The 23,511-nt window shown below is 38.1% G+C and overlaps 1 protein-coding gene across 6 annotated transcripts in view; it reads right to left on the bottom strand.

Annotated features, from left to right (window-relative positions):
* The window catches only part of ARNT (aryl hydrocarbon receptor nuclear translocator), a 79,964-nt gene that overhangs the window by 16,100 nt on the left and 40,353 nt on the right, over nucleotides 1-23,511 (bottom strand). For 5 of the 6 annotated variants that reach the window (XR_008417391.1, XR_008417392.1, XM_019432854.2 and 2 more), the window contains exons 5-13: nucleotides 20,284-20,328; nucleotides 17,625-17,838; nucleotides 13,350-13,563; nucleotides 12,127-12,229; nucleotides 10,364-10,429; nucleotides 9,864-9,949; nucleotides 8,215-8,291; nucleotides 3,020-3,154; nucleotides 334-408 (exon numbers count right to left, since the gene is read on the bottom strand). Coding sequence is in view for 4 of the 6 variants with exons in the window: in XM_019432854.2 (XP_019288399.1) it covers nucleotides 334-408; nucleotides 3,020-3,154; nucleotides 8,215-8,291; nucleotides 9,864-9,949; nucleotides 10,364-10,429; nucleotides 12,127-12,229; nucleotides 13,350-13,563; nucleotides 17,625-17,838; nucleotides 20,284-20,328 (1,015 nt within the window). In the remaining 2 variants the exon portion in view is untranslated. Of the gene's footprint in view, nucleotides 1-333; nucleotides 409-3,019; nucleotides 3,161-8,214; nucleotides 8,292-9,863; nucleotides 9,950-10,363; nucleotides 10,430-12,126; nucleotides 12,230-13,349; nucleotides 13,564-17,624; nucleotides 17,839-20,283; nucleotides 20,329-23,511 lie in introns of all 6 variants that reach the window. The other variant, XM_053889936.1, reaches the window with a different exon arrangement.

The following is a 23,511-nucleotide window of genomic DNA, read 5'->3' as shown; positions in this document are numbered from 1 at the left end:
AAAACAACTAAGAAATGAATATTTCTACTAGCATCCACAGTTCAGTGAGGCCTAAAGTATTTTAAATACTTTAAAGAGTCTTTTGGATACAGCTAGCTAGATATTAAGACAGTGAGTAGCCAAAGCCAAAATATGGCCATTATTCATAGTTTCAAAATACCAGTCCTTTTCTCTTTTCTGTTCCTTAAAAATACAGGCTATGTACCAAACATAAGATTATGGTGGTGCCTGTCACAGTACTCCATCAGTGGTCAATAAATATTTGAGGAATTAATATGATAACAAATATTAAATAAAAATATTAGTCAGATCCAAACCAGGGGAGAAAGTTACCTGTTGGAAGCTGTCTCTTAGAAGCTGTTGGTCTTCGGGATGACAGAATTCCACAATATTCTTTCCTAAGAGTTCCTAAAAATGAAAAAGAAGAGTAAGATGGACACTTTTGTGATCATCTAACTTCATGGCCCATCAGCAAAGGACTTGGATTTTATTTCTCCTGTCTTTATCCCAGGATTACAAGTGAGGAGGAAAAACAAACAAAACCAAAATACAGAATCTGCTAAGCAAATGGCCTCTAGAACATTTTTCTTTTTCAGAACATTATTTACTTTAACTGCATTTTTATAGATTTGAGGTCTAATGTACAACCTATAATTCACTCATTCTAAATCTACAATTTGATGGTCTCTAACATATTTATACAGTTGTGCAACTACCATTATTACCACAATCCAGTTTCAGAATATGTCCACTGCCCCCAAAAGTTCCCTTGTGTCTGTTCATAGTCAACACCCGCTCCCAATCTGCTAGCCAACCAGTGAGTGATCTGCTTTCTACTTTAGTGCTGCCTTTTCTAGAAATTTCATACAAATGGAATTATATAATATGTAGTTTTTTGTGTCTAGCTTCTTACAATTAACTTAAGATTTTTGGAGTTCATGTATGTTGTTGCATGTATCAAAAGTATATTCCTTTTTATTGCTCAGCAGTATTCTAACATGAAGGTATCACAGTTTGTGTATCCATTCACTAGTTAATGAACATTTTGAGTTTTCCCACTTTGGGGCTATTATGAAATACAACTGTGAATAAAAATCTTTCTTTATGGGCACATATGTTTCATTTCTCTTAAGTAAATACTTAGGAGTGCAACTGCTACATTGTAGAGTAAGTCACATTTAATTTTTTATGAAACTGTTTTTCCATTTTTTCCAAAATGTTTTTCCAAAGTGACTATGCCATCGTACATGTCTACCAACAACATGTGATGGTTTCAATTTCCCCACATTCTCACAACACTTTTTTAAAAAAATGTTTATTTATTTTGAGAGAGAGAGAGCACAAGTATTTGCACATGCGTGTGGGGGAGGTACAAAGGGAGAGGGTGAGAGAGAATCCCAAGCAGGCTCCGCACTGTTGGCGCAGAGCCCAATGCGAGGCTCGATCTCACTAAGTGTGAGATCGTGACCTGAACTGAAATCAAGAGTCAGATGCTCAATTGACTGAGCCACCCAGGTGCCCCACTTTTTGATAATACTGGACATATAGTGGCATCTCACTGTGGTTTTAATTTGTACCTTCCTATTGACTAATGATGATGAGCATCTTGGGTTTTTTTTTGTTTGTTTTTGTTTTTTAAGATTTTCTTTTTAAGTAATTGCTATACCCAACATGGGGCTCAAACTTACAACCCTGAGATCGACAGTTGCATGCTCCCCTGACTGAGCAGCCAGGTGCCCCATGATGAACATCTTTTTATATGCCATTCCTATTGCTTCTTTGGTGAAATGTCTATTCAAATCTTGTGCCCCTTTTTTACTGGCTGTTTACCTTAATGAGTTCTGAGAGTTCTTTTATATATTCTGGATACCAATTCTTTTATAAGAAATCTTTGCCTAACTTAAGATCACAAAGATATTCTCCTATATTCTTCTAGAAGTTTTATAACTTTAGCTCTCATGCATTTACGTCTTTGAGTTGATCTTTGTGCATGGTGTGGGTAAGAGTTTACATCCTTTTGAGGTGGGTGGATATCCAACTTTTCCATCACCATCTGTTAAAAAGACTTCTTTTCCCTGCTTAATTGTTGGCATCTTTTTGGAAAATCATCTGACCATAAATGTGAAAAGACACTCTACTCTGGTTCTATTGATCTATATACCTATCTTTATACTGCTCCCACACTACCTTGATGACAACTATGTGACAGATGATGAATCAGGTAGTGATTCCAACTTCGTTCTTTTTTTCCAAGACCTCTTCTTTACCAACTTCTTCACAGAACCATAACCGAAGTCCCTCCCGGCCATATGGCTTTGAAAGTTTGTATAATGACTTATTTCTCAACTCTGGGTATAGCTTCCTAGTCTGTTGAATGAGAAATCTCAATAAAGGAGCACCTGGATGGCTCAGTCGGTTAGGTGTCTGACTTCAGCTCGAGTCCTGATCTCACAGTTCATGAGTTTGAGCCCTGCATCAGGCTCTGTGCAGACAGCTCAGAGCCTGGAGCCTGCTTCAGATTCTCTGTCTCCCTGTCTCTCTGCCCCTTCTCTGTTCACACTCTGTCTCTCTCTCTCAAAAATAAATGGATATTAAAAAAATTTTTAATGAAAAATTTTCAATAAAATCATAATAACTGGTGCCAAATCTGCATATTTTGTGGGTTACTATGTACCTAGGTGACTACAAAAATTATCTAACAATGGTCATATCATTATAAAAATTAAAATGACACTTCTGCATTATTATTATCTATATTAATATCAACAAGAAAAAATAAATACACATTCATGCCTGCTGCCCCAACCTGGTTTCACAAGATGTATTTTTCTAGGTTAGATGAATAACACTGGTAGGAAGTGGAGAATAAACTTAGCTACTGATAGAATAGGATCATCTCTTTTTTCTGACCTGCGGCTAACATGTTTTGGCTATTCTGGAATTACATGACTGAATAATCTAAACAAAGCCAAGGTAAACAGGTTTAAGTATTAGTGGTGTAACAGCTGTACCTCCTCACCTGTGGTTGATAGCCAACAGTAGCCACACAGCGGTGATCCACAAAAGTGAAGATCCCCTCAATGTTGTGCCGAGAGATGAACTCTGTTGGTTGACAAACGTTACTCATGTCTGTACAGCTGGGAGAACTGGTTACCTGAAAGTAAAGAGATAAAAACAAGATAAAATGATTCCATTCTTTATAGATGCATTTCCCATGTCCTCGTGATCATATACATAAACACGAGGATCCCAGTTTAAGGAATTTCTGTGCTTTCACATCTCACTCAGAAAGGAAAAAATTACAATCACAATTAGACCAAGAGGCCTAGCTTCACCCCCACATCTGTACTCTTTACCAACTCTGTAAAGAAGATAAAAATTCATTCAACCCAAAACTCACCTACTGTCATTCAGCTTGGCTGTGCTGTGTTCATTATTCAGATTGGAAAATTATAGTCTCCAGTAACCAAGAAACTTATCTAACTTTATGGGAAGAATGAAAATACTTCCACTTCTCTAGTCATGTAATGACAAAATGAAAAGATCTCTCTTCTCCTGATAGAAGAAGAAATTAGTTGGAAATAGAAAATTCAGCACTTGTAAAGGTCAAAGTATGAAAGATAAAGGGAAAAGATCTCCCTCCTCTTCTCATCCTTTTCAGATTCTTCTAAATCTAAGAGAAGCAAACTACGAATGCCATATTTTTCCAAATATCTAGAGTTTTATATAATTCTTCATTTATATTCAGAGAGTAAAATAAAAATAACATGAACAAGTCCTGAGGAGATTTCTTCTCACTGAAAAGGGATGATATAGGACTTCCAGGGAAGATGGTGGAGCAGGAGGACCCTAAACTCACCTTGTCCCATGGATACAACTAGATAAAAGCCACATCAGTGTAAATAATCCAGAAAATGACCCAAAGGCTGGCAGAACAAACTCTCCACAGCTACGTAAAGAAGTGGCCACACTTAAGAGGGTAGGAAGGGTAGAGATGCAGTTAGGAGCTAAACAGACCCACTAAGCGGACCTGTGTGGCTGTCAGCAGGAGGGAGAGAAACATACTCTCACACCGCAGAGCCCCTATGAGGAAGACAAATCCCCATAACATTCGGCTTTGAAAACCAGAGGGGTGGAATTTCAAGAATTCTTACAAATAGCAGGGCTTAAAACATGGAACACTAAAAATCAGCAATCTCAAGGGAAAGCTGGGAGGGCAAGAGGAAACTAAGTCCCTGCTCTTAAAGAAACAGCACAACAAACAGTCCCAGGGAGATACAGCATGGAAGCAGCACTATGAAAAACACCTGAGGTATACAGGAAGGAGATTTGTTTACTAACTTCAGAGGATGTGCTGGAGGGGCAGGGATCATCTGAAAACTTCTCCAGGAACAATGGAGCTTGCTGGTGCCATTACCTTCCTCCACCCCCCAGCACAAGCAGACACCTGCAGGAGCCAGTGTGGCTCATTACTTCACTTACGAACACTCATTACTTCACTTACGAACAGTGTGCCCCACCCAGGCACAGCCCCTCCAGCCAGGCTGCAGCTCCAGGTTTCCTCCCATAGCAGAACCCTGCAAACCTTGTGAACACCTCGCACTCTGCTCATGCATCCTCCTGTGGCTGAGTGCTATTTATCTCTGGCAAACATCTGGTCAGACTCAACTTAAGCCCACGGTGGCCCCAGACTAGCCTACTAACAACACAGGGACCAAACATGCCCACAACGGACAAAGAGCCATTGCAGACGACTGGACCGAAGCAAAAGCAGCCCAGCCACAATAGCGGGGCACACACAGGAGACACCCCTGAAGCGCCAGGTTCTGGGGAACAGGGGACACTGCACTGCAGTACAGAACCCCTTTTTCATAAGGCCACTACTTTCAAGAGCAGGAGATGTAGCTGCCTTTCCTAATACATAGAAACAGAGGAATATGTTCCAAATGAAATAACAGGACAAAATCACAGCAAGAGACCTAAACAAAACAGAGATAAAGTAATATGCCTGATAGAGAATTTAAAGTAATGGACATAAAGATACTCACTGGACTTGAGAAAAGAGTGGAGTACCTCAGTGAGACCCTTAACAAAAAGACAGGAAACATAAAAAAGAAACAATCAGAGATGAAGAATTCAATAACTGAAATTAAAAATACACTAGACGGAATAAATAGTAGACTAGAGGAAGCAGAAAAATGAATCAGTAACCTGGAGGATAGAATAATGGGAAGCAATCAAGCTGAACAGGAAAGAGGGAAAACATAAATAAATAAAAAATGAAAATGGGCTTAGGGAACTCAGTCATGCCAGCAAGCTTAAGAACATTCACATTATAGGGATCCCAGAAGGAGAAGGGAGAGAAAAAGGGGCAGAAAATTTATTTGAATAAATAATAGCTGAAAACTTCCAAATTTCTGGGAAAGGAAATAGGAATCCAGATCCAGAAGGCACAGAGATTTCCCAATAAAATCAACCTAGGGAGGTCCACACCAAAACATACAATAATTGGCAAAAAGTAGAAAAAAAAAATTTTTAAAGCAGCAAGAAGAAAAAAAGAAAAAGGATAACAGTTACATATAAAGGAAAACCATAACATAATCAGATTTTTCAAAAGAAACTTTGTACACCAGAGGGGAGCAGCATGATATATTCAAAGTACTGAAAAGAAAAAACCCTGCCGCCAAGAATACTCTATCCAACAAGGCTATCACTCACAATTGAAGGACAGATAAAGTTTCCCAGACCAACAAAAGTTACAGAAATCATGACCACTAAGCCAACCTTACAAGAAATGTTAAAGGGGGCTCTTTGAGACAGTAAGGAGGAGTAAAAAAAGTAGGAAACACAAAAGCAGTAAAATTAAGTAGGTTTATAAATATCAGTCCAGGGATTCACAAAATAGAAGAATGTAAAGTATAATAAAGAATGGGTTCAAACTTAAGTGACCATTAACTTAATATAAGCTACTATATGCAAAAGATGTTATACACAAACCTAATGGTAACCACAAATTAAACCAGTAATAGATATGCAAAAAATAAAGGAATCCAAGCATATCATTAAATAAAGCCAACAAACCATCATTAGAGGAGACAGCAAGAGAAGAAACAAAGCACAGGCTTCACCCCAACATGAGGCTTGAACTCACAACCCTGAGATCAAGAGTCAGATGCTCCACCACCGACTGAGCCAGCCAGGCACTCCAAGAATTACCTTCAATGTAAATGGACTAAATGCTCCAATCAAAAGACACAGGGTGACAATGTATAAAAAAACAAGACCCATCTATATGCTGCCTATTAGAGATAAAGACACATGAAGACTGAAAGTGAAGGGAAAAGCATTTATCACTCATACAAATTGAAGTGAAAAGAAACAGGGTAGCAATATTTATATTGGACAAAATAGATTTTAAAACAAAGACTATAACAAGAGACAAAGAAAGACACTATATAATCACAAAAGGAATAAACCAACAAGAAGACTGAACAATTGTAAGTATTTATGCACTCAACATATTGGAAGCACCCAATATATAAAACAGCTAATATATTATATAAAAGAAGTAATCTATAGTAATACAGTAACAGCAAAGGACTTTAACATGCTACTGTCTTGAATGGATAGATCATCCAAACAGAAAATCAACAAGCAAACAGTGGCTTTGAATGACACATTGGACCAGATGGATCTAACAAATATATTCAGAATGCTCCATCCTAAAACAGTAGAATACACATTCTTTTTAAATCCTAGAAGAGAGCACAGGAAATAATTTCTTTGACATTGGCCACAGCAACATTTTTTTAGATATGGCTCCTGAGGCAGAGGAAACAAAAGCAAAAATAAACTACTGGGACTACATCAAAATAAAAAAGCTTCTGCACAGCAAAGAAAACAACCAACAAAACTAAAAGACAACCTACTGAATGGGAAAAGCTATTTGCAAATGACATATCTGATAAAGAGTTCGTATCCAAAATATATAAAGTACTTATACAACCCAACACCAAAAAAACAAAAAAAACAAAAAAACCCCACCCAAATAATCTAACCAAAAAATGGGAGAAGACATGAACAGACATTTCTCCAAAGAAGACATACTGATGGCCAACAGACCCATGAAAAGATGCTCACCACCACTAATCATCAGGGAAATGGAAATCAAAACCACAATGAGATACTACCTCATATCTGTCAGAATGGCTAAAAATCAAAAACACAAGAAACAAGTGTTGGCCAGGATGAAGAGAAAAAGGAACTCCTGTGCAGTGTTGGTGGGAATGCAAAACTGGTGCAGCCACTGTGAAAAACAGTACGGAGGTTCCTCAAAAAATTAAAAAGAGAACTACCATATGATCCAGTAATTCCACTACCGGGTATTTATGCAAAGGATATAAAAACACTAATCTGAAAATATATATGCACTATGTTTACTGCAGCATTATTTATAATAGCCAAATTATGGCAGCAGCCCAAGTCTCCATCGATAGGTGAATGGATAAAGATGATATGTGTGTGTGTGGGTGTGTACGTGTATATATATATATATACATATACATACACGTACACACCCACACACCCACATAATGGAATATTACTCAGCCGTAAGAAAGAATGGAATCTTCCCATTTACAACATGGATGGATCTAGAGAGCATAATTCTAAGTGAAATAAGTCAGAGAAAGACAAATACCATATGATTTCACATATATGTGGACTTAAAAAACAAAACAAAGATAAAAAAGACAAAAAATAAGATTCTTAACTACAGAGAAGAAACTCTGGGTCAGGGGATAGGTGAAAAAGGTGAAGAAGATTAAGAAAACACTATTTTCTTTCCAAGTGTCTATTTAAATTCATTAGTTAACATCCAGTGTAATTAAGTTTCAGGTGTAGAAAGGTAGTGATTTATCACACACATAACACCCGGTACTCATCACAAGTGTCTTCCTCAGTACCCATCACCTATTTAACCCATTCCCATCCCCCCAAGAATATGCTTATGATGAGCACTGAGTAATGTATAGAATTACTGAATCACTCTGCTATACACCTAATATAACTAATACACTACTAAATTAATATAATACCATATGTTAACTGTTTTGGGATTAAAAGTTAAAAAACAAATACTCAAAGAAAACTGAAAAATAAAGAAGGAAAAAAGGAAAAAAAAAAGATGATATAGGTGTGGAAATTCATACTTGCCTGTAGTCTGCCAATGGCCACTAGGCAAAATTTGCTCCCCTGGCCAGCCTCTGGATCATCATCTGGGAGGGAGACACCTTCAGGAAGGTGAAGTTAAAAAGGTTTAACAGGAATTTCAAACTCAATTGCCTTCAATACAGATAGAAAGATTTAAAATACATGTAAGGTATGAAGAGACTAAGTATAACACAATAGAGAGTGCTGAATGATTAGAATAACAGTAAGACAACAATTGCACAGAACTTACCACATATGCCAGGTACTATTTTAAGTATTTTTACATATAATAATTCATGTATTTTACCCGTATTAATTGTAATAAATTGCAGAGTACAAGTCCCACCCTAAGTATTCTTAAAAACCATGCTGGCCAAGCCAAACATATATGAAGAGAGTCATTCATTCTGTGACCATAATGATAGGCAGAGAACAGATGTCTTGCCCAACCTGTGTCTTTTAAAGTAAGCAAACAACCAAAAATGAAATGAAACCAAACACCAACAGTTATTTATGTCCTTTGGAAAAGAGAGAAGCCAATGTTTCAATATTTTGTGTGGAAAAGGAAGAAGACTGCATTCTCTTTAGTCTTTGCATATGTATCTTTTTTTTTTTTACCAAGAAAAATAGTATTTCTTTGAGAGCAATACGGAAGAATGAAAGACCATGCATACTGCAAAAGTATGGCTTACACGATTTATAAATTAAAAAGTTCAAATGTCACTAAACTTAAAACTAAATTTTTCTTAATTGCATTTAACTGCCATTTATTGAATGCGTACTGTATGCCAGGCACTGGGATGAGTGATTTTCTTACATTAAATTTAATCCTCAAAATAACTCTGCATGAGTTATTTTGAGTTTGGAGTTATAATCTCCAAATCATAGGTAAGAAATCTGAGGGGTTCTTTTTATAAAGTCAAGCAACTTACCCTAAGTTATACCATTAATAAGTAACAATGCCAGAATCAAACTCAGGTTTTTCCAAATACAAAGTTTAATTTCTTACCCCAATATACCACCTTGCCTCCCTTTTCTCTTAAGTTTCCCTCTCTCTACAATCCCACTTCCCAATCATACCCATCCAGCAGGGAAGTAATAAAGTGGCTAAGATCTGGAAATTCTGACAAACCAGTTTAAAAGGCTGACCCCTGCACCCCAACCACCCTTCTCACATTCCCTGTTTGACTTCCAGTTCTAGTAAAGCTACTCTGCTCACATCCTGATTTAAAGCCTTTACAGAGAATATCCCATTTGTAAATTACTACAATCAAGCCATTTCCCTCTTTTCCCTCAAAGTCGTGCTCCTACTTTATGTAGCTTTCTCAAATTAACTACATTCAATGCCAACTGCTTCTTTGCACACAAATACTTAGAAAATAGGTATTCAGTATATATTATTATGAATCTGCACATTTAAAATTGCATTCTGTGACACAGCCAACATTGAGTCATTTTCCAGTCTGAGTAATCCATCTCCCCAACTGGACTATAAAGGAGGAGCAGAAGTCTATCTGCTTTTTCTTTCGTGTTTTCTTGTAGTTTATACCACAGTACATACCATGTACCAGGTACATGACAAATGCTAGAGCTAACTTTCTCAGACTCTGTGACAATCCTGCTGCACCACGGAAGAAATCCAACTTCCCTACCTGCTGGGGGCCAGGCCTTGATATAGCCTGTGCAGTGGACCACCACAAAATGAGGTTCCCCATCCTTCACAGAGCCAAGTCCGTTCCTAGAAGAAGTACATGTGTGAGGAGAAAAACTACCCAGTAACATTTAAAAGGCAATGCTGGTTTAGTACCTTTAACTTCAGGCTCTTGGATGTTTAGAAAAGTGGTCACTTTTTGGCCTCTTCCACCCCAAAGTGACCACCATATTTCTGAGCCTTGCCAAAATAAAGCAACCAAAAGGTATTACAGCAGAAAGAAAGTTGGTAAAGTGGTAGGGCCACTTCTTTAAAACAAGATGAGCAAAAGATGCTGCAGAAGGTCAGGAAAATATTGCCAGAAAATTAAGTAACTGGGAAATGAGGGATGAAGGTAAGGGCTGCTGAAGGAAGTACTACACACAGTAAGATAGTTTAAAAAGTGATGATCTCTACAGGAATTTGGCCATCCCTTTGGTTCTTCGTTGTTTAGGATCTCACCTGCATCTGTTCCTCACAAAGCTCAGTCTATTCATGGAGACGGGGTCTACAGAGCTATTGCCACACCTGTTTTAAGGAACGGAGACATTAAAAGCAATTACGCTGTGCTATTAAAGAACTTTTCATCCGTTAACAGCCAGATAACAGGCTCTGGATACAATGAAACACAGAAGGATAAATGAACCAGGTTTGGTATTTCTAAAACTTGTAACTGAAACCAGAATCTGAAGTTCAAAATGTTCCACATACTCTTCAAATGCAGAAATTCTCTACACTGGGGCCAGAATACTTTTTGTGTAAAGGACCAGATGGTAAATATTTCAGCTTTCGTGGACCATAAAATCTGTTGCAACTAGTCAACTCTGCCATTAGGGCATGAAAACAGCCACAGACAATACATAAACAGATGCACATGCTATGTTCTTATATGGCTTTATTTGCAAATAAAGAGTTGTGGTTTGCAGACTCCTGTTCTATACCACATCCCAATCTATTTGCTACATATCCTTATTATTTCTCTTGCTTCTGCCTATGTCTCTACGTAGGCCATGTCCACATACTGGGACATTCTCTCCCACCCTCTCCACTTTCCTTCTCTCGTTTCTTTAAAATAATAATAGGTAAAACTTATATAGAGTTTAATATGTACCACACACTATTCTAAGCATCTTTACATATATTTATTCATCTCATCCTCAAAATAACTTTATGAGGTTGATATTAATATAATTCCATTAGACGAAATCACAACACAAAGTAGTCCTGTAATCTGCTCAAGGTCCCAGAAGATACTAAGTGGGAAATCCAGTAATCTAGTTCCAGAAGTTATTCTAAACCACTAAGCCACATAATATTCAATTCTGTAAATCTCTCAGGAAACCTTTCTTAATATCCTACTCATCATTTCTAATAAGCATCCTTAGTAGATGGTATAAATTAGTAAGTTTCTATTATACAACCTGAATTTATTTTGTAATTTTAAAAGAGATCTTTTCTACCTGTGTAGAATGTACCACCATACTTTCTTCACAATACTAAAATGTATAATTTATAAACACTAAATACTAACAGAAAGACATAATTAAGTATCAACATTTTATGAAAAAAGAAAAATGCAGCAATGACATGAGTACATGGATGTTGTCTTGTGATGTACTGGGGAAAAAATATAGGTTTTGGAATCCAATTACTGTGGATTAAAATAAAATCCTGGGGTGCCTGGGTGGCCCAATCGGTTAAATGTCTGACTTCAGCACAGGTCATGATGTCACAGTTCGTGAGTTCGAGCCATACATCAGGCTCTGTGCTGACAGTGCTGAGTCTGCTTCGGGTTCTCTGCCTCCCTCTCTCTGGCTCTCTCTTTCTCTCTCTCTCAAAAATAAGTAAACATTTAAAAAATAAATAAAAATAAAATAAAATAAAATCCTGTATCAGGCATTATCTATGTAATTCTGGGAAGTTAATTTTTTGAGTCCTTTTTTTTTCTTTTTAACAACAAAATAGGTACCATGAATTCGACTCTGAAGGACAGATGTGGGAAATGAGACTATAGCAATAAACTTCCTAGCATAATGTCTGGCACAGGAGGAGTTCATTAAAATTTAGTTTCCTTATCAAACACTTTATTCTGTTACAACCCATGTGGTAACACTTAAATTTAATCCAACTAGAGCTTGGATTTAAAAGTTTAACTCCTCTAACCAGAAATCAAACCCTCTGCTACTATTCCTGTGTCAAATCACAGTCCGCAGCCTGACACTTACCTCATACGGCAAATAAATGATCTCCTTGAGCCCATACACATCCTCATGGAAGACTGCTGGCCTTCCTTTTTCACTGTTCCAGTCTTCAGATCAAGGATACGCCCTGAAAAAAGAATGAAGAGCAGTATGGAGTGTGTTCTTGTACGAGGGGGAAAGCAGGAGAGACACTGGAGGCAAAAGTAAGTATCCTAATCATTCCCTCCAATCTCCTTGCTTATAACAAGGAGGGGACGGATTTTTTTCAAGTCTAAAATAGCTCAATTTGCATCAATGAATCTTATACTTAAGTTCAAAGCCACCACTGGAGATAACCTTGTGCAAGGAAGGAAAGTAGGAGTGGAAAGTACTGTTGGTAAGCAAAAGGTTAACAAGAACATAAGGAAAAGCTTATACACAAGCATGTACACATGCACACTGAGGGAATGTCATTGTTTAAAAACATATTTTTATATGCTATAGAAACACATATCTGTTTCCAGAGAAACTAGAAACAAATGGCAACTTTTGGGGAAAAGAACTAGAAAAATAAAATCCATAAAAACCTAAAAGAAGGGAAAACTAAAACAACATTAATTTAACCATAGTAGGCTTTCTTGTATTTTAAATACCAGTTTAGATCTGCTTCCACTTTAATTTTTTTTCCAGAGTTGCTTAAGGAGCACTTGTGTTTCCTATAGCCAAACTCTGGCAACAGGACTGAACAGCATTAAAACGGGGTTGTGGGGGAGTGGGGGAGGGAATAAAACGGAAAAATAGTACAAATACAACCAAAAAAAAAAAAAAAAAAGTAAAAAGTAAAAACTTATATGGATAACATCTCTAAAATAAAAATCTATTATCATAGAACCCAGTATAAAGCCAAAGAGAGGCACAAACAGGTAGAAAAAAATACCAGGTAATTACCCATACAAATTAAGACAGAAACATGAAGCAATTAATTCTTTTAGAATGAAAAAAAAAAAGTTTATTAGATTTGGTTTTAACTTACTGTTTTATTTACATTAAAATTAAACTTCTATATGTGTCCTATCATTAAAGAAACATTTTCTAAAGATAAGCTACAAATTATATTATCTCCATGTAGATAGAAAAAACTGACCATATTCATTAAAGGAGAAAATTCTAGAAGCCTTGCCAGATTCAACAAACATTGAGCTAAAACACCTCTTCTGTTTCAGAAAAAAAAGGACTTCCCATTCATTTTCCATCCACATAATTCACACCTGTCAGGGCATTTTCTGAAGTGGAAAGCTGCTCACGAAGTTTGTCCACGTCATCTGGATGCACCTGATCATAGAGTGTGCTACCAAACCATTCAGACTGAGGCTGGTTCAAAACAGGGGTCACTGAGTCAGAGACATAAACCACCCGACCTGTCTCACATGAGACAATGAACAGAAAGCCATCTGCTGCCTCCAAGATCAAATGTTTGAGTTCCTGTTCAAAGAAGAGAAATACAAGTTAATACTGAACTCTTAAAAGCCAAGTATTATTCATGGAAAGAATAAGATAGTACATGACTGATTTCTCTCTCCAGAAGCAATTGCTGGCTCCTGCCTGATCCATAGTCACAGTTTTGCAACCTAAGTGTAAGTGCCTTCACGACAGCTTTTCCTTATCAATTATTTCTTCATCCTCTCTGTGTCAGTATCCACCTCCTCCTCAATCTCAGGACTTAAGATGGGGAGTAAGAAAGCTCACCACTAACAGTAACTGAGTTCTTGATTTCACCCCCTTTGGTCTCTTTTTACGATCTTGCTCTACAAATATGTTCATTTTCATTCTCTTTCCCCTCAGATCTATAAACATGATCAAGTTTTCTCAATTCCATGCAAATTTTTCCTCAACTTTGCCCAAATGATCTCCTTTTCAGTGCCAAGTTTATGTTAAGAAAAATGTTATATTCACTGGCTCCATTCTCTTATCTTTCAATTATTTCTCAATCACACTACAATCTTCACTCTAAACCGTTCATGTTGTTTCCAGCAGGTTATCAATGTCCTAACTGCCAATTCAAGTCCTCTTTCCTGGGTCTTTATCATATTACTTGATGTCTTCTGCAGAATCTGTTAACGTTGTCCACTCTATCCTTTTAAGTTTTATTTTCTTCTAGCTTCTACAACACCATCCTCCAACTTTTGCTGCACTTCTAAATGTCCCTTCTCTGCTTCAGGCTCCCTTCTCTTTGTTCAAGTATAGGTATTTCCTAAGTTATATCTTAAGTTCTCTTCTCTATTTATACCATACTCTCTGAGAAATCATATCCACTCCTCCGTGCTATGAAATGATACCCAAATCTACATCTTTAGACTTGCCTAAACTTTTCTTCTTTAGCTTTAAGCAGACCTGAATTCCTGAATTCCAACTATCTGTTAAACATTTCCTCTTAGACACTGTATCAGCAATTCAATTTCAACATCTCAAAACATATCATTATCTCCCCCTCCAAAGAACAATCCTCTGTGCTCTTCTAGCATTTGTTTTTTAATTTATTTATTTTCTAAGTGAAAGAGAGCATGCGAAAGTGGGGAGAGGCAGGGGGAGAGGCAGGGAGAGAGACAGAATCAAAGTAGGTTCTCCAACTCGGGGCTGGATCTCACAAACCACAAGATCATGACCTGAACTGAAATCAAGAGTCAGCTTAACTCACTGAGCCACCCAGGCACCCCTAGCATTTCCTTTTTTGATTAACAGTATCACCTTCCTCTCAGGCTACAAGACTCAAAATCTAATTACTCTCTCTTATGCTCTAGTGAGAACTCTCTTTTATCATTTCCATTTCCAATACTACATCACTGTCCTAGTCATCTTACCCCCAAATCAATGAAATGGTCTCCCTGCTTTCATTCTCTCCAACCCAGCCTTAAAATGCTACAATTTTTTAAAATGCATACATTTTTTTATGGCTTCCCACTGCCTAAAAATTAATATCTAAATTTGGTAACGTAACACCTAAATATTGGATCATCAGGTCCCAGCCTACCTATTATCATCTCCCGAGGCTTGCTAAGCTCCTTCTTTTGCCTTGAATAACCAAATCATTCTTACCAGGTATTTGCTTGGGTTACTCCCAATACTATTCCCCTACTCTTGCTCTCCCATGTTTATACTTCTACAGGACTTAATACTGTACCTTTAGAATAGAACTGATTGTGTGTTTATATTGTGATCTATTTATTTACCTCTTTCCACCAGTGACTATCTCTTATCTCTTTGTTTTCCTCTTTATCTCTTATCTCATTTTTCTCATAGCACAAAAACACTTGGTTAACTCACAATAGGTGCATGACTGGAGTCGACTGAATCAGTATCCCTATGTCTGTTGTTAGAACAAACTGAGTAACTATTCCAAAATACATATATATATAAAATCCATACTATGTGTGCTATCATACAGACAATCCCTACTTGGAAAACTATTCTTTTTCTTAATTATTTTTTTATTATGTTTTTATTTATTTTTGAGACAGACAGAGACACAGCATGAGCAGGGGAGGGGCAGAGAGAGAGGGAGACACAGAATCTGAAGCAGGCTCCAGGCTCTGAGCTGTCAGCACAGAACCTGACGCGGGGCTCGAACTCATGGACTGTGAGATCATGACCTGAGCTGAAGTCAGACGCTTAACCGACTGAGCTACCCAGGCACCCTGGAAAACTATTCTTATTCCTTTCTTCCAAACCACATTTCTTCCTTCTAATCCTTTGAATAAAAGAGTAACATTATGGGTCAATTTTTCTTCCTTATACTTCTTGTATTTTCCAAATTTTTCTGCAAAAACACGGTTATTTTTTATTATTATTAGAGAGAGCCAGAGAGGGACAGAACGTACATGGAAGTGGGGGAGAAGGGCAGAGGTAGAGAGAAAGAGAGCTCCAAGGAGGTTCCATGCTCAACACAGATCCCCACACAGGGCTCAATCCCACGACCCTGGAATCAAGAGTCAGATGCTCAACTGACTGAGCCACCCAGGTACCTCCACTGTGTTATTAAAAAAAAAAATCTTTTTTTAATGTTTATTTATTTTTGAGAGAGAGACAGAGAGACAGAGAGAGAGAGAGAGAGTGGGGGAGGGTCAGAGAGGGAGACAACGAATCCGAAGCAGGTTCCAGGCTCTGAGTTGTCAGCACAGGGCCCGACATGGGATTTGAACTCACAAACCACAAGGTCATGACCCCAGTCGGATGCTCAACTGACTGAGCCACCCAGGTGCCCCCTCCTTCCCCACGGGTTATATTTAATCACTGAAACAGAACACGGCTTCCTTACTCTTAGAAGTCTTGCTGACTAGGGGCGCCTGGGTGGCTCAGTCGGGTGGGCATCTGACTTCGGCTCAGGTCATGATCTCAAAGTTTGGGAGTTCGAGCCCCGTGTCAGGCTTTGTGCTGACAGCTCAGAGCCTGGAGCCTGCTTCGGATTCTGTGTCTCCTTCTCTCTCTGCCCTTCCCCCACTTATGCTCTATCAAAAATAAATAAATGTAAAAAAAATTAAGAAAAAAAAAAAAAAAAGAAGTCTTGCTGACCATCCTCACTCAGGCCAGGTCATTCTATTCACTTTCGCCATCCCTCCAGTATATATTTATCTAGCCTCATATAAATTATCAATAATTAAAAAAAAAAAATTTTAGTGTTTATTTTGAGAGAGAGTGCACATGAGCAGGATAAGGACAGAGAGAGAGGGAGAGAGAGAGAATCCCAAGCAGGCTCTGAGCTGTCAGCATAGAGCCCAATGTGGGGCTCGAACTCACGAACAGTGAGATCATGACCTGAGCCGAAATCAAGAGTCCTATGCTTAACCAACTGAACCGCTCAGGTGCCCCAAATTATTAAAAAGTTTTTTAAAAATTTATTTCTTCTCTATGCATTTTCCTCTCATTTTTCGCTTATGTGTGTATCCAGCCACTTAAATAGTCATATTCAGACTGACTTCCACCTACTCACATGTTCATATTTAGACTGAGTTCCTGAAAGGCTGGAAATGTTTTTACCTTCTATATTTTTCTCATTACATGCACCATAGTACATCTCTAAGGAACAATGACTGCCTTGTTAAGATTCCTTTTATCACTAAAACTGAACGCTGCTTCAGGAATAAGAAGTAGATTTTTTCCATCTTCTAGAACCTTAAAGCCAATGAAGAGGGCTGGTTCCATGGACATAGTCATCTCTTTTTCCTGCAGTTCCACTCTTTTTCCACCTTACAGGCTGTATTCATGGGTGAAATCTAAAATAGCTATAAGCTTGCCAAATAGTTTGCAAAAGTCTGCTGTACTTCTCACTGTTTCAATGCTAATGAATGTATAGCCAGGAATTGAAACTACTTTCCCACGGTCTGAATTTTTCCTTGACAGCTGAATTCTTGCACTTTAAACAGTCTACAGACTCAGCTCTGCTCTGACTCCCAATACAAGGCCCTAAATAGAATTATGGTTATCTATCCCCAAAAGATCAAAACTTTCAACAGATTCTAGACTTGCTCAGAGTTGTGCAGCCCAGTGACCTGATCAGTGAGGAACGAAGGCTTGTAGGTGCCATCAGTGGATGTATTTCCAGTTCCTCGCAAGGACTTCATGTGAGAGACTGCCATGCGTAAGATGGTTAGCTTGTCTGGTTTTCGAGCCAGGGCACTACAGGTGGGCACCATGTCTGACAGTTCTGTGATGTAGGCTGTCATCTTGTTCCGTCGCCGCCGTTCAATTTCACTGTGATTCTCCCTGCATGGAGAGAGAGAGAGAGAGAGAGAGAGAGAGAGAGAGAGAGAGAGTTGCCCCACCCAGGTGGTCACATCTGGCCATCTGAGAGCAGAGAGTGATGTAAATACCAAGCGAGCTGCTAAAGAACTATGGTGTTTAGATTTAGGAGTGCTTAAATCTCAGAAGGTAGAGTCACGTCTGCCAACCTTCATGCAGAGCAATGGAATAGAAGTTAACAAGGCACACAGAGAATAAGCAGATACCAGCAATTCTATCTCCTGGTAACTTCACTTCCTCTGCAAGTTACCTGTTCATCAGAACAATAAAATATTTTATGAAATTATAGTCTGAAAGTCAATGTTGATTTTATTCACTTTAGTTCCTGAGAGACAAGTGATCTCTGCTTAGCTAATTCCATGTTTACTAATTCAACTTTTTAAGGCTGAAAACAAAATTACCAGCTTTTTCCAACACAAGTATGTTGCCCAACAACTGATACAAGAATTGAAAGTATAGATTCCTTTGGTCTATAAAATGTTGCTTGTTCTAAGCTTCTCTCTAACTCTCAATACTAGAAAGCAGAATTGGAAGATTTTGAAGTTTTATTTGTCTCACTAATGCACAAAGTCCTAGTGTGTCTATCCGGGTGCCATGCCAGTGCACTGAGATTTTAAGATATCTACCAGAGGTCCTTTGTGGGTCCCCAGTTGGAACAAAATGAATCAGAGAGTGAAAGTGGAGTGGGGAGGAAAAGGCCTGAAAAGAGACAAGTTGGATCACATCTCCAATGCTGATTTCCTCAAATCAAGAGAGAATCTCATCATTGTTAAAAATAATCCAGTAGTTCTCACGGTGGATTTCTGAGAAACCCCACAAAGCCTCAGAGACAACCAAACAACGTGCTGCGTTTCTGCTTCTACTTGAGCAGCTTTGCTTTATCCTTTTTATTTACTTCCATTACCACTTAAGGATTCTATTAAAAAAAGTTCTTTGTGTAAAAAAGAAAACAGAAAACAACTGATCTAACATAAACTGATCTCTTTATGAGAAGCGGTTAAGCAGTTAAGTAAGTGACTTTCCCAAGGGCAGCACTCAATCCCAATGAATGCAATGGTCTTCCCACCATACCATGCCAAATCAGCTTTCTGAAGAGTGAAAGAGTTGGCAGGAAATGGCAACAAAATGAGCTTGTGGCCCAGGTGAAAAAGTAATGATAGACTGGGGCGGGGGGTGGGAATGTAGTTGGTATCAATGATCTATCTCCTACTGAGTGGTCCCAAATCACAGAAGCCAAAAAATAGAAAAACTTGGGTACAACATTAATATCCTAGTATTTCTACATTATTGACAACAATCTCCAAAGACAACTCTAGACTCTCCTTTCTAAATGGCAAAAAGATCTCACCACATAGGTCTATATTTGTTAATATCCCTGAGAAACATTCTACTCTCAAACTTAAAGCACCCATCCTCCTAGAATCTGACAGATTTCTAACACTGAAATCCAGAAGGCTGACCTTTTTTTTTTTTTTAATGTTTATTTTTGACAGAGAGAGAGGCAGAGCATGAGGAGGGGGCGGGGGGGAGGCAGAGAGAGAGGGAGACACAGAATCCGAAGCAGGCTCCAGGCTCCAAGCTGTCAGCACAGAGCCCGACGTGGGGCTCAAACTCACGGACGAGATCATGACCTGAGCCGAAGTTAGACGCTCAACCGACTGAGCCACCCAGGTGCCCCAAGGCTGATCTTTTCAATAACCACATCAAGACTGTTAAAACTTTTCTGGGAAACCATGAAAAATTCAAGCACCAAAGCAAGGCTGTAATGCTATGACACAGTAATCTAGCCTGTGAGTCTACACAGGAAAATAAGGGTGTGCTTTCTAGAAAAGTGTGGAATAAATATTAAGGCCTAAATGTTGGGCACTAATTTCAAACACAGGTATATTTATTAGTCTTTGTGTTTTTTTTTTTCTCAAGTGCTTATTTCTTTTTGAAAAAGAGAGAAAGAAAGAGAGAGGCAGGCAGAGGATCCCAAGCAGGCTCCACACTGTCAGCTTGAACTCATGAACCATGAGATCATGACCAGAGCCGAAGTTGGATGTTTAACTGACTGGGCCACCCAGGCACCCCTATGAGTCTTCTGATAAAAGATTATTTCCCTGCTGAAGCACCACCTGGTACAGCTGCCTCCTTTCTAAAGACTTTTATTCTGTGAAACTTAGTGCTAAGATAATGAGGAAAAGAGAAAACTATAAAATTATTAGCAGTTACTTAAATTCCTCAACGCACCCTCTTTCTGATTGGGGAAGCCAAAGTTCCTGTTACATACAAACTTCCAAAAACTCTTGTCCTCTCTTGCCACAGATAAGTAAAAACACAAAGAGAAAGGGGAAGAAAACAGCAGAGTAAGAAACAGGAAGAAGCAGCAGCATCTGCTTCATCATGCTGAAAACACTGTTCTCCTACCTGGCGAGTCTCTCTTTATCCGCAGAGCTCTGCTCATCATCCGACCTAAAAATAGAATTAATGAACTAAGCTAAAATAAAAAGAAAAAGAAAAAAAAAAAGAAAGAAAGATGGATGGGTGGATAGAAGGAGAGGGGAAAGGAAAAGAAAAAGGAAATAGAACAAAATAGATGCAGAGAAAGGAACATTAAAATATGGACAGGAACCTTGCCTGTAACTCTACAAAAGTCATTTGTTAGGATAAAGAAAAATTAACTTACAGGACAAAGGTTGACATAAAAGCAAGGCCAATATTCATTATAAATAAACATAGTCTGAACACAGAAAGCACTTTGCCAATCTCTGTAGAGGCCAATGATATATAGTTTGAACAAGAACCAAACAAGGGAAGACCATTCTCACACTGCTCCTAATTTGGAAATAAAAGGATATCCATATATGCTATTCTATAATAAAAAAAATCTAAGAGTAAATCATGATGAGAATATCACATTGTCACAAATGATCACAAAATATAATCTCTCTGTAACACAGACGCATACACATGCACTCACAGACAAAATAGCCAAACAGGGTTCTTTGGAGAAATTATATAAATAAAACTTAAGAATTAGGTTTCTGGGATATCCCATATCATTGATTTTATAATTAAATAGTAAATTTCTTTTTTAATTTTTTTTTTATTTTGAGAAATAGAGTGCGTACGTGCACAAGTAGTGGGGAGAGGAAAAAAGAGGGAGAGGGAGGTGGGGAGGGAGGGAGGGAAAGAGAGAGAGAGAGAGAGAGAGAGAGAATCCCAAGCACAGAGCCCGACATGGCGGGGGGCGGGTAGGGCAGGCCTCAATCCCACAAACCATGAGATCATGACTTAAGCCAAAATCAAGAGTCATATGCTCAACAGACTGAGCCACCCAGACACCCCGGTAGTATATTTCTATTTAGTCACTCTCCCATTTCTTTGTTGTAAAGCCCCAACACTGCTGGATCCCCAGTGCCAGCCCCCACTCCCCTGGAGGGGGCTACAAAGGATTACCACTGAGTTTTTCTGGAAAACTGAAATACTTTGAGTTGGTGGCAACTGAAGAAACATCAACATGCTGGTAGGCCAATGTATCAGTAATCAACTCCATTTTAAATATAGATAAAGAAGCCTCAAATAAAATGTCTACATAAGTATGACATATTAACAGGCTGAAAGATTATTCAGTTGTGACATGCACCATGACTTTATCAGTACATGGGAAAGTTTCTATAAAATGGTCAATGAGGGTAGCCTGGGAGGCTTGTCGGTTAAGCAGTTAAGCATCTGACTCTTGATTTTGGCTCAAGTCATGATCTCATGGTTTGTGAGATCTAGCCCCATGTCAGGCTCTGTGCTGACAGTGGGGAAGCCTGCTTGGGATTCTCTCTCTCCCTCTCTATCTGCCCCTCCCCAACTCACGCACACCTATGTGCACACCAGTGCCGCACACACACACTCTCTCTCTCTCAAAATAAACTTCAAAACAAAAATAAAAATAAATGGTCAACAGGAAGAAAAGATTCAAAAGAACACAGTAACAGTAAGAACAAAAATATAAAAATATACATATGTTGATAAGAAGCGCAAGAGAACTGCATTATATTAAGTATATATACTTAATGTTCATTGGGTTATTACAGTTCCTTAACAAACTACAAATATTTTTTTCAAAGATTTGAGAAAATACATACATTTTCAGTTTTTGAAGACCCTCTACTGAATTCCCAAGGATATGTGAGGTGAACAGCATAACAAATCCTCTCTTAGAGGAATGAGTTGTTTGAAAGAAAGTTAAATATCTAAAATTCCTATTATCATTATTCCTACTACTACAAATCCCTTTATCTACTCTCATATCTCTGAATGAAATATGTGAATGTATAAATATTTATATTAAGTATGACAAATGAAAACTAAAATAATTCAAGTAATGCTTTCATAGCTTTTTGGAATTTCAATCAAGAGACTGTGAACCTGGGGCGCCTGGGTGGCTCAGTCAGTTAAGCATCTGACTTCAGCTCAGGTCACGATCTTATGGCCCATAAGTTCGAGCCCCACATTGGGGCTCTGTGCTGAAAGCTCGGAGCCTGGAGCCTGCTTTGGATTCTGTGTCTCCCTCTCTCTCTCTGCCACTCCCCCACTCATGCTCTGTCTCTGTCTCAAAAATAAATAAACATTAAAAAAAAATTAAAAATAAATAAATAAAAAGAGACTGTGAACCTGTACCATCAGTACTATTTGATGGCTTGACTTTCTTTTTTTAATTTTTTTTAAAGTTTATTTATTTAAGCAATCTCTACACCCAACAAGGAGCTTGAACTCAGGACCCCAAGATCAAAATTGCATGCTCTACAGACTGAGCCAGCCAGGTGCCCCTGAGGGCTTAACTTTCTAATGCAGCTCGAAAAACTGTTCCCCAAGTATCTATGACTAACTTCTCATTTTAGAGATGGTTCATATCCTGAAGTGTTTACAAGGATCTACTTCAATAAATAAACCCTTTGAAAATCTCTTAAATTCACTTCTTTCCTATTGCCATTGCCTCCACTCTAGCCTAGGCACTATGATTTTAGAGCTATCTTATTACTTCAACAGCCTCCCATCTACTTCCCTGAGTACAGTGTTTCTCTTTAATCAATCCTGTATAGTGCTACTAGAGAAAAATCCCATACATATTTTATTTATTAAAATCTCTTATTCCAAGTCTATAATGGCATCTTACTGTTTCAGATAGTTATAAGCTACTCTGACATTTCTTAGCCCTCTACATCAGTGGTTCTCAAAAGTATGGTCCCTAGACTAGCAAAATCAGCAGTAAATATATTTTAAGAACTCAGGTAAGCACTGGATTTTTGATTATTTGTTTTTCTGAGGTGGCTGCAAACTCAATTTAAAAAAAGACCAATTCACTGTTTAATAATATACAGAATGAACTTCCTAAAAACGAAACATCTGACTTGTGAAGGATTTGTTGTTGAATAAAAGCATTTTTCATCTTGACAAAATTTAAAGAAATTTATTCCAATCAAAACTCACCTCCACAAAAATTGTTTCTGTTGTCTTTTTTTTTTAATATGAAATTTATTGTCAAATTAGTTTCCATACAACACCCAGTGTTCATCCCAACAGGTGCCCTCCTCAATGCCCATCACCCATTTTCCCCTCCCTCCCACCCCCATCAACCCTCAGACTGTTCTCACTTTTTAA

The sequence above is a fragment of the Panthera pardus genome, unplaced genomic scaffold (assembly GCF_024362965.1).
Source record: "Panthera pardus isolate Hobbes unplaced genomic scaffold, ASM2436296v1 HiC_scaffold_11, whole genome shotgun sequence".
NCBI lineage: Eukaryota > Metazoa > Chordata > Mammalia > Carnivora > Felidae > Panthera > Panthera pardus.
This window is presented reverse-complemented; position numbering and strand designations above follow the sequence as displayed.